Source organism: Erinaceus europaeus, chromosome 1 (genome assembly GCF_950295315.1).
Source record: "Erinaceus europaeus chromosome 1, mEriEur2.1, whole genome shotgun sequence".
NCBI lineage: Eukaryota > Metazoa > Chordata > Mammalia > Eulipotyphla > Erinaceidae > Erinaceus > Erinaceus europaeus.
The window spans coordinates 150923412-150933878 of record NC_080162.1 but is presented as its reverse complement, the minus strand read 5'-3'; the positions used below and the strand labels follow the sequence as shown (position 1 = coordinate 150933878).

General features: G+C 45.2%; 1 protein-coding gene and 1 pseudogene across 1 annotated transcript; both read right to left on the bottom strand.

Moving 5' to 3' along the window:
- Positions 1–534: 534 nt before the first annotated feature.
- Positions 535–10369, bottom strand: LOC103107247 (large ribosomal subunit protein uL29-like). The gene is made up of 2 exons (XM_016185137.2): positions 10295–10369; positions 535–990 (listed from the first exon to the last, which is right to left on the bottom strand). The coding sequence occupies exons 1-2, from the start codon at positions 10352–10354 to the stop codon at positions 577–579; spliced, it is 474 nt and encodes a 157-aa protein (XP_016040623.1). The 5' UTR covers positions 10355–10369; the 3' UTR covers positions 535–576.
- LOC132542761 (U6 spliceosomal RNA) lies at positions 10014–10111 on the bottom strand (annotated as a pseudogene).
- Positions 10370–10467: the final 98 nt, after the last annotated feature.

Below are 10467 nucleotides of genomic sequence, written 5' to 3'. Positions count from 1 at the left end.
TACAGGGGAGTTGCTTCACAGGTGGTGAAGCAGGTCTACAAGTGTCTACCTCTCCCCCTCTCTATCTTCCCCTCCTCTCTCCATTTCTCTCTGTCCTATCCAACAACAACGACATCAATAACAATAAAACAACAAGGGCAACAAAAGAGAAAATAAATTAAAAAATAAAAAAAGAAGAGGGGCCGGGTGGTGGTGCAACCTGGTTGAGCACACATGTTACAGTGCACAAGGACCCAGGATGAAGCCCTTGGTCCCCACCTGTAGGGGGAAGCTTCACAAGTGGTGAAGCAGGGCTGCAGGTGTCTCACTGTCTCTTATCACCCCCTTCCCTCTTGGTTTCTGGCTGTCTCTATCCAATAAATAAATAAAGATGGGAGCTAGATAGTATAATAGTTATGCAAGGAGATTCTCATGCCTGAGGCTCCATAGTCCCAGGTTCAATCCCCTGTACCACCATAAACCAGAGCTGAAGAGTGCTCTGGTAAAAAATACAAAAATAAAATAAGATAAAGCTTATAAAAATAACGATAATACTTTTTTTTTGTCAGACAGTTTGTTTTATTGATGCTGGAATGCTTAGGCTTTGACAGCAAACTTCCTCATTGGGTACAGCCGTTCCTTCCTCTGCTGCTTCTTGGTCTTGAGGTTCTCATAATTGTTGAGCCGGCGACGCATGGCACGAGTTTTCTTGGTCCGCAGATCCAAAGGCTTGTATTTCTTGCCCTTGTAAAATTTCCTGAGGTTTTCTTTCTGTGACTGGTTAATAACAGTGAGAACTCGAGCAATAGATTTGCGAACCACTCGGATATTGGAGAGCTTGGACACCGCGCCACCCGTGACTTTGGCAATACGCAGCTGGGACAGCTCCACCTTCAGGTCGTCCAGCTGCTTCAGCAGCTCCTCCTTCTTCCCGCGTAGGTCTCTCGCCTTAATCTTCGCCATCATGCCGCACTCAGAGGACGCTCTCTGGGGCTGGCTCCGAGGGAAAAACTACAAAAAATTTTTTTAAAGAGGAAGGAAAATAAAGAAACTGGGGAGGGAGTCTCCAAAGGGAGGTTGGAGTATCTTGCCTTGCCACTCGAGGAAGACTGGTCATGAAATTAGTGTAGCCTACAATGTTCCCGGCTGTGACCATGAACTGCAAGCTCAGACCAATAGGGACTCAGAGGTCACACAGGCGCTGGTGCTAAATCTAAATTTCGGCCTTGGGTCAGGTGGATGGAGGTGAATAGTTAATTTTATCCACAGAATTTTTTTTCAAGAATGGGAGCTACTCACTGCCCTAATCAACTTTCTAGCCCCTCTCTTTACTCTGACACCATTTTCTCAGACAGTATTCTTTATGAAGTTTTAAATATTTATTTATTTGGATAGAGACGGAGTAACTGAGAGGGGAGGAGGAGGTAGAGGAGACAGATACCTGCACCCCTGCTTACGAGAGAGCGACTCAATTAGTAGAGTGTGGGGTGTGCGCCTGAGGTTACTGCTGCAACTCCCTGTCAACTGCATCGCATGCTTGAGAGTGTGGGGGGGGGGCGGTAGCACAGCAGGTTGAACACACATGGCACAAAGGACCGGCTCAAGGATCTCGGTTTGAACCCTTAGCTCCCCACCTGCAGGGGTTACTGCTTTACTAGCAGTGAAGCAAGTCTGCAGGTGTCTTTCTCCCTCTCTGTCTCCCCTCCTCTCTAGATTTCTCTCTGTCCTGTCCAACAACAACATCAACGATGACAATAATGACAACCCAAAAAAAGGAGAAAATGGCTTGCAGGAGCAGTGGATTCTTAGTGCAGGCACCGACCGAACCCCAGCAATAACCCTGAAGGCAAAAAAAAAAAAAAATGTGTTCTGACTTTCTCTCCTTTTTGTCTCCTGTAATAAATAAGATATATCTTTATAAAAAGTAGGGGTGGTGGGGATAGATAGCATAATGGTTATGCAAAGAGACTCTCATGCCTGAGGCTCCAAAGTCCCAGGTTCAGTCCTCTGTACCACCATAAGCCAGAGCTGAGCAGTGCTCTGGTAAAATAAAAAAAAGCTGTGCATCAACTTCAATTAAAACAAAAAGTAGGGAGTCGGGTGGTAGTGCAGTGGGTTAAGTGCAGGTGGCACAAAGCACAGGGACCGGCAGAAGGATCCTGGTTTGAGCCCTGGCTCCCGACATGCAGGGGAGTCGCTTCACAGGTGGTGAAGCAGGTCTGCAGGTGTCTATCTTTCTCTCCCCTTTTCTGTCTTCCCCTCCTCTCTCCATTTCTCTCTGTCCTTTCCAACAACAACGTCAAGAACAGCAACAATAACTACAACAATAAAACAAGGGCAACAAAAGGGAATAAATAAACCTAAAAAAAAAGGGGGGCAGGTGGTGGCCCAGCGGGTTAAGTGTACATAGTGCAAAGCGCAAGACTCGTTCAAGGATCCTGATGTGATGCCCAGCTCCCCACCTGCAAGGGGGTCACTGCAAATGGTGAAGCAAGTCTACAGGTGTCTTTCTCCCCCCCCTCTATGTTCCCCTCCCCTCTGGATTTCTCTCTGTCCTATCCAACAACAGTGGCAAAAACAATGGAAAAAAACAAAACATGACCTCTAGGAGCAGTGGATTTATAGTGCAGGGACTGAGGGGTAGGGGGAAAGCCTCCCTTCTTCTATCCATTTCTGTCCTATCCAACAACGATATCAATAACCACAACAATGTTAAACAACAAGGGCAACAAAAGGGAAAATAAATTTTAATTAAAAAAAAAAAAAAACCCTGGAGGGCCTGGGTGGTGGCACACCTGGTTGAGCACATATATTACAGTGCACAAGGACCCAGGTTCGAGCCCCCAGTCCCCACCTGCAGGAGGAATGCTTTGCAAGAGGTGAAGCAGTGTTGCAGGTGTTTCTCTGTCTCTCCTTCTCTATCACCCCTTCCCTCTCGATTTCTGGCTGTCTCTATCCAGCAAGTAAAAAATAAAGATAATAAAAAATTTTTAAAAAAGAAAATATTTTTTAAAGAAATTTCAGAGAAATGCAAATAGAGACAACAATGATATACCACCTCACTCCTGTGAGAATGTCATACATTAAAAAAAAAAAGTTACCTGGGTGTCAGGCGGTAGCACAGCGGGTTAAGCGCACATGGTGCAAAGCACAAGGACCAACATAAAGATCCCGGTTCGAGCCCCCCCCCCACCTGCAGGGGAGTCGCTTCACAGGTGGTGAAGCAGGTCTGCAGGTGTCTACCTTTCTCTCCCCTCTCTGTCTTCCCCTCCTCTCTCCATTTCTCTCTGTCCTATCCAACAACGACGACAAGAATAACTACAATAAAACAGCAGAGCAACAAAAGGGAATAAATAAATAAACATTTTTTAAAAAAAGGTAGCAGCGGGGGAGTCCAGAAGTAGCACAGCAGGTTAAGCACACATGGCAAAGCACAAGGACCGCCATAAGGATCCTGGTTTGAGCCCCTGGCTCCCCACCTACAGGGGTGTCGCTTCACGGGCAGTGAAACAGGTCTACAGGTGTCTATCTTTCTCTCCCCCTCTCTGTCTTCCTCTCCTCTCTCCATCTCTGTCCTATCTAACAACATCAATAACGACAACAATAAAAAACAAGGGCAACAAAAGTGAAAATAAGTATATATATATAAAGGTAGCAACAAATGCTGGAGAGGTTGGGACAAAGGAACGATTCTGCACTGCTGGTGGGAATGTAAACTGGTCTAACTCCTGTGGAGAGCAGTCTGAAGAACCCTCAGAAGGCTAGAAGTGGACCTACCCTATGACCCTGTAATTCCTCTCCTGGGGATATATTCTAAGAAATCAAACTTATCCATCCCAAAATATTTTTGTATACCTATGTTCATAGCAGCATAATTTGTAATAGCCAAAACCTGGAAGCAACCCAGGTGTCCAACAACAGATGAGTGGCTGAGTAAGTTGTGGTCTATATACACAATGGAATATTACTCAGCTATAAAAAATGGTGAATTCCCCTTCTTCACCCCATCTTGAATGGAGCTTGAAGAAATCATGTTAAGTGAGATAAATCAGAAGCAAAAGTATGAATATGGGATAATCTTACTCATAAGTTGAAAAACAAGATCAGAAGGGAAGACACTAAGCAGAACTTGGACTAGAGTTGGTGCATTGTGCCAAAGTAAAAGACACTGAAGTTGGGGGAGGGTTCAGGTCCTGGAACATGCTGGCAGAAGACATCCTAGCGGGGGTTGAATTGTCATGTGGAAACTGGGAAGTGTTACACATGTACAAACTATTGTGTTTTGCTGTCAACTGTAAACTACTAATCTCCCAATAAAGAAATTAAAAAAAAAAGTATTTAGGGGTCTGGTGAAATTACTCACTTGGATAGTGCGTTGCTTTGCCATGTGCCAGGTTTGAGTCCAGCCCCCACTATACTGAAGGAAGCTATCGTCCTATGGCATCTCTGTCATTATTAAATAAGTTAGGCTGGGGAGGCAGCATCATGATTATGCAAATGGCTTTCATGCCTGAGGCTCTGAGGTGCCAGGTTCAACACCCAGGACTACCATAAGCCAGAGCTGAGCAATGCTCTTAAGGAAAATCAATAATTAAAAACATGTTATTATTGAATAGAAACAAAGAAATTGAGAGGAGGGGGGAGACATAGAGGGAAAGAGAGACACCTGCAGCCCAGCTTCACCACTTGTGAAACCTTCCCCCTGCAGGTGGGGACCAGGAGCTTGAAAGCAGCTTGAACCTGAGTTCATGTGCAGTGTAATGTGCACTTAAGCAGGTGTGCCTATTTAAATAAATAGTTTTAAAAATGTTTATTGAGGGGAGTCGGGCGGTAGTGCAGCGGGTTAAGCGCATGTGGTGCAAGGCGCAAGGACCGGCTTAAGGATCCCGGTAGAGTCCCCGGCTCCCCAACTGCAGGGGAGTCGCTTCATAGGTGGTGAAGCAGGTCTGCAGGTGTCTATCTTTCTCTCCCCCTCTGTCTTCCCCTCCTCTCTCCATTTCTCTCTGTCCTATCCAACAACGAATGACATCAACAGTAACAATAATAACCACAACAAGGCTACAACAAAGGCAACAAAAGGGGGGAAAAATGGCTGCCGGGGATTGAACTCGGGACCTCATGCTTGAGAGTCCAAAGCTTTATCACTGCGCCACCTCCCGGATCACATCTTACTTTTTTTTTTTTTTTTTTTTAACAACACTGCTCAGTTCTAATTTATGGTGGTCGTGGGGATTATACCTGAGACTTCAGAGCATCAGACTTGAAAGGATTGCATAACCATTGCCCAGCCTGAGAAGCTTTTTATTTTATTTTGTTTGTTTTGCAGAGCTGGGGCCTTGCACACGCAGTTTCACTACTCCCAGGCTGATTTAAAAAATTAATAATTCGGGGGGTAGGGCGGCGGCACACCAGGTTAAGCACAAGGACCCATGCAATGATCCTGGTTCAAGCCCCAACTCTACCTGTAGGGGGGTCGCTTCACAAGAGGTGAAGCACGTCTGCAGGTGTCTATCTTCCTCTCCCCTCTCAATTTCTCTCTGTTCTATCCAATAAAACTAAAACGGGGGGAAAAACCTTAGTGCCAGCATCAATTCCTCGGAAAACCCTGAAGGAAAAAAAAAATTCAGGCGACACCACAGCCCCAGAGCTCCCCCTAGTGTCACTCTTGTGTAGAGCTGTGGTTCTTTTTTTTTTTTTTTTTTAATATTTATTTATGTAATAATATTTATTTATTCCCTTTTGTTGCCCTTGTTGGGAGCTGTGGTTCTTAACTGAGTGACTATAGTAACAGAGGACAGCCATCTCGGAGTGGGTGGAGATCAGAGTCCTGGAGGCTGTCCCCGTTTCCACACTTGCACACCAACTATGGAATTAAATCTAAGTGAATTCTTCATTCCCTGGCCATCACCTCCACATGGGCAAATTAAACAGCGTAGGCCCAGTCCTGGGGCCTAGTTTATTGTTTGAACCTCATTCTGACTCATCTCTGTCCCTTTCTTTGGAACTTTGTTCCACAACAGAAACAGACTATAGTCCTGTTGATGGAAAGGGTCCTCCCAGCACTATCCAGATGCATCTCCTGCCCTTGCTGGAGGGTGGCACTGTCTGCTATGGTGCACCTCAGTTCTCATGACCCCACTTGAGAAGACGTAATTCTGCTGATTATCTCCTATAAGCAAGATTTTCACTCCCTGAGCCCCTAGGAGCTTGTGTTTCTAGTCTGTGACTAGTTCCAGGACTATGTGGGTGTTAATGTTGACCCAGAGCCCCCATCTCTTCTCAGCACTGGTATCCCCTCTCCTCTTCTTGCTATGCCCCTTCATGTCTCTTTTTCTTTCCTTCATATATATATTCCTTTTTGCTGCCCTTGTTGTTTTATTGTTGTAGTTATTATTATTATTGTTATTGATGTTGTCGTTGTTGGATAGGACAGAGAAAAATGGAGAGAGGAGGGGAAGACAGAGGGGGAGAGAAAGATAGACACCTGCAGACCTGCTTCACCGCTTGTGAAGCAACTCCCCCTGTAGGTAGGGAGCCTGGGGCTCAAACCGGGATCCTTACACCAGTCCTTGTGCTTTGTGCCACGTGCACTTAACCTTCTTTCTTTTTAAGATTTATGAGAGATGATAGATAGACAGATAGATAGACAGACAGACAGACAGACAGACAGATAATGGAGGAGTTCCAAAAGAGGGAGAACCAGAGCATCACTCTGGTATACACCATATAAGGGATCGAACTTGGGACTCCAGGCTTGAGAGTTTAATGCTTTATCCACTGAGACACCGCCTAGGTTACCCCTTTATGTCTTTTCTGTACTACTTTGTTGGTGGAATTAATGATTTGCAATACAACCATCACATGTATATCTTTTTTTTTTTTAACCAGAGTACTGCTCAGCTCTGGCTTATGGTGGTACAGGGGATTGAACCTGGGACTTTGGAGCCTCAGGCATGAGTCTCTTTGTATAACCATTATGCTATCTACCCCTGCCCTCACATGTGTATCTTATCTCCTAGTAATAGGTTCCTGTATACCTGTCCTATCACCAACTGAAGTCTTCCTCCATTACCATGCACTGGATCCCCAGTACCCTCCCAATCAATCTCCTCCAACCCCTGCCTCCTTTAGAATTTGTGACTGCTGCAGTACACCACAACTAGTCTGTTTCATCCTGTGTCTGTCTTTCTTTCTTTCTACCTATGAGTAAAGCCATTTTGTATTCATTCTTCTCCTTCTAGCTTATATCAATATGACTCTTTTTTAAAAAAAGATTTTATTTGTTTATTTATTTATTAATGGGAAAGATAGGAGAACAGAAAGAAAGAACCAAATATCACTCTGGTACATGTGCTGCCAGGGACCAAACTCAGGAACTCATGCTTGAGAATCCAATGCTTTATCCACTGCTCCATCTCCCAGACCATGATTCATTTTTTTAAATTTAATTTATTTATTTATTGGATAGAGACATAGAAATCAAGAGGAGAGGGTAGATAAGATAGGGAAAGAGAGAGAGAAAGATGCCTGCAGCCCTGCTTCACCACCTGTGAACTTTTCCCCCTGCAATGGGGACCAGGGACTTGAACCTGGGTCCTTGCACACTGTAACATAAGTGTTTAACCAGATGTGCTACCCCTTGGCCCCATCAACACAATTACTTCAAGTTCCATCAAGATACAACAATGACATTTTATTATTTCTGTCTTGTTTGGAGAGAGGCAGAGGCAGAGGGAGAGGGAGAGGGAGAGAGAGAGAGGGAGAATATGAGAATGTGGAAGAGACCACAGAACCAAAGCTTCTTTCAATGTGTGGGGACTGTGCTCAAGCCAGGGTCATGTACACAGCAAAGCAGTGCGCGATCCAAGTGAGCTATTTCACCAGTCCTCCATCATTTCTCAAGCTGAGTAGCATTCTATTGTGCACATAAACCACAACTTCCTTAACCATTCCTCTGTCATTGGACATTTGGACTATTTTATAAATAATACCCTTCATATTTTTATTTGCCACCAGCCTTATCTCTATGACTTGGTGCCTGCACAAGAAATCCACTGCTCCTGGAAGACTTTTCTTTATTTGATGAGACAGGGAAATTGAGAGGGGAGGGGAAAATAGAGGAGTGGAGAAGGGGTCTCAAATCTGGGTGCTTATGCATGGTAACATGTGCACTTAACAGGGTGTGCACCACCTAACCCCCCCCCCATATCTTAGTTTTAAAAAATGATTTATTTAGGCCAGGTGATGGTGCACCTGGTGGAGTGCACATGTTACAGTGCACAAGGATCCGGGTTTGAGCTCCCTGTTCCCACCTGCAAGGAGAAAACTTCACAAGTGGTGAAGCAGAGCTGCAGGTGTCTCTCTGACTTTCTCTCTCTATCACCCCCTTCCCTCTCAGTTTCTGGCTGTCTCTATCCAATAAATAATGATAATAAAAAAAAATTTTTTAATAATAAAAAATTTTAAAAGATTAAGAAATTATTTATTTATTTGGTGGGTGAGGGAGAAAGCATTAATGGCTATGCAAAAGACTTTCATGCCTGAGGCATCAGACATCTGAGGTTCAATCCTCTGCAACACTATAAGCCAGAGCTGAGTATGGTTCTGGTTTAAGAAGCAATTGTGGGTGGTCTGGGAGATGGCGCAGTAATAAAGCTTTGGACTCTCAAACATGAGGTCCTGAGTTCAATCCCCAGCAGGACATGTGCCAGAGTGATGTCTGGTTCTTTCTCTCTCCTCCTATCTTTCTCATTAATAAATAAATAAAATCTCAAAGAAGAAGAAGAAGAAGAAGAAGGAGGAGGAGGAGGAGGAGGAGGAGGAGGAGGAGGAGGAGGAGGAGGAGGAGGAGGAGAAGCAGCAGCAGCAGCAGCAGCAGCAATTGTGGGGCTAGGCAGCGGTGCACCTAATTAAACACACACTTAACCATGCCCAAGGACCTGGGTTTGAGCCCCTGCTCCCCACCTGCAGAAAGGATGTTTCACAAGCAGTGAAGCTGGTCTACAGGTGTCTCTCTTTCTCTCTCCATCTCCCTTCCCCTCTCAATTCCTCTCCTATCAGGACAAAAGAGGATGACTGGGGAGATAGCACAATGGCTATGCAAAAGAAGTTCATGTCTGAGACGCCAACATCCCATTTTCAATCCCCAGCACCACCATGAGCCATCTTCTCTCTGTATTGTTCTCTCTCTATAAATAAAATAGGAAAATGCTGGATGGGAGTGGTGGATTTGTAGTGCTGGCACTAAGCCCCAGAGATAACCCTGATAACAACAACAACAATAATAATGAAACAATTAGAAGCCCAGATTTGGAGCCTCTGGTAGAGTGCATACATTACTATGTGCAAGGATCCAGGTTCAAGCCCCCCTGCTCCCCACCTGGGGCAAGCTTTACAACTGGTTAAGCAATACCACAGCTCTCTCTCTTCTTGTTTCCCCTTCCCTCTCAGTTTCTCTCTGTCCCATCAAATAAAATACAAAAACAGTAATAAAGATATATTTAAGAGAGAGGAGACAGAAAAAAACAGATTATCACTTTTGTCTATGTGATGTCAGGGGCTGAACTCAGGATCTCAAGTTTGAGGGTTCAATACTTTATCTACTGTGCCACCTCCTGGATCACCCTTCATGTTATATTAATAACTCACTCCCCCCACCACCACTCACAAAGGTCTGCGTCCTCATTCCCACCCCGGGAGATAACCAGTGGTTCTCCCTGTCTTAGATGTAGGTTGAAATATTTTTTCTTAGATATAGGTTGATTTTTTTCCCCACATTTATCACTTTTTAATTTTTTTATTATGTTTATTTATTGGATAGAGACAGCCAGAAATCGAGAGGGAAGGGGGTGATAAAGAGGAAGAGACAGTGCAACAGTGCTTCACCACTTGCTAAGCTTTCTTTCTGCCTGAAAGTGGGACCCAGGGGCTCAGACCCGGGTCCTTGCACATTGTAACATGTGGACTCAACCAGGTGCACCACTAGCCGGCCCCCTTTAATTCTATCCTCCCTTCCTCCCTTCTTCCCATCTCTCTCTTACATGGAATACTTAACGAACTTGCGTGTCATTCTTGGGCAGGTGCCATGCTAATCTTCTCTGTATGGTTTCAATTATATGTGCTGCATAAGCGCAGTAGTTGCCTTTCTGTAGGTCCTAAGATTCCCTCAGTGCTGAGACAGCCTTGATCTTCGCTGGGGAAGGCACCTGACTCTGTGTGTCTGTGCGCGCGCTCTCCAGGGCTTGGACTATGTGTTGGGTGTTTAGTGTGTGCTCACGTGCGTGAGATACAGGACGGGCACACTTGGAGTGCATACCTGGACAGGTATGTTCCATGGGACCGCTTTTGAGTCTGCATAGGTGCACCGAGCCCGCATTCCCGATGCGCCCGCGGGGTGTGTGGGTGCGGAGCCTGTGCGTGAGCTGGGTTCCTCAGGACAAGTGTGTTGCAATGTGAAAGGAGTGGGAGAGGAACCTGGGCGGGAGGCAA

What these genes read in the sequence shown, in the direction of transcription:
- LOC103107247 (XM_016185137.2), bottom strand. Translation starts at nt 10,354, where the DNA reads ATGCGGGCTCGGTGCACCTATGCAGACTCAAAAGCGGTCCCATGGAAC. An exon ending in CATGGAACATACCTGTCCAG is followed by an intron (nt 991 to 10,294) that starts GTATGCACTCCA and finishes AATTTTTTGTAG; the next exon opens with TTTTTCCCTCGGAGCCAGCC.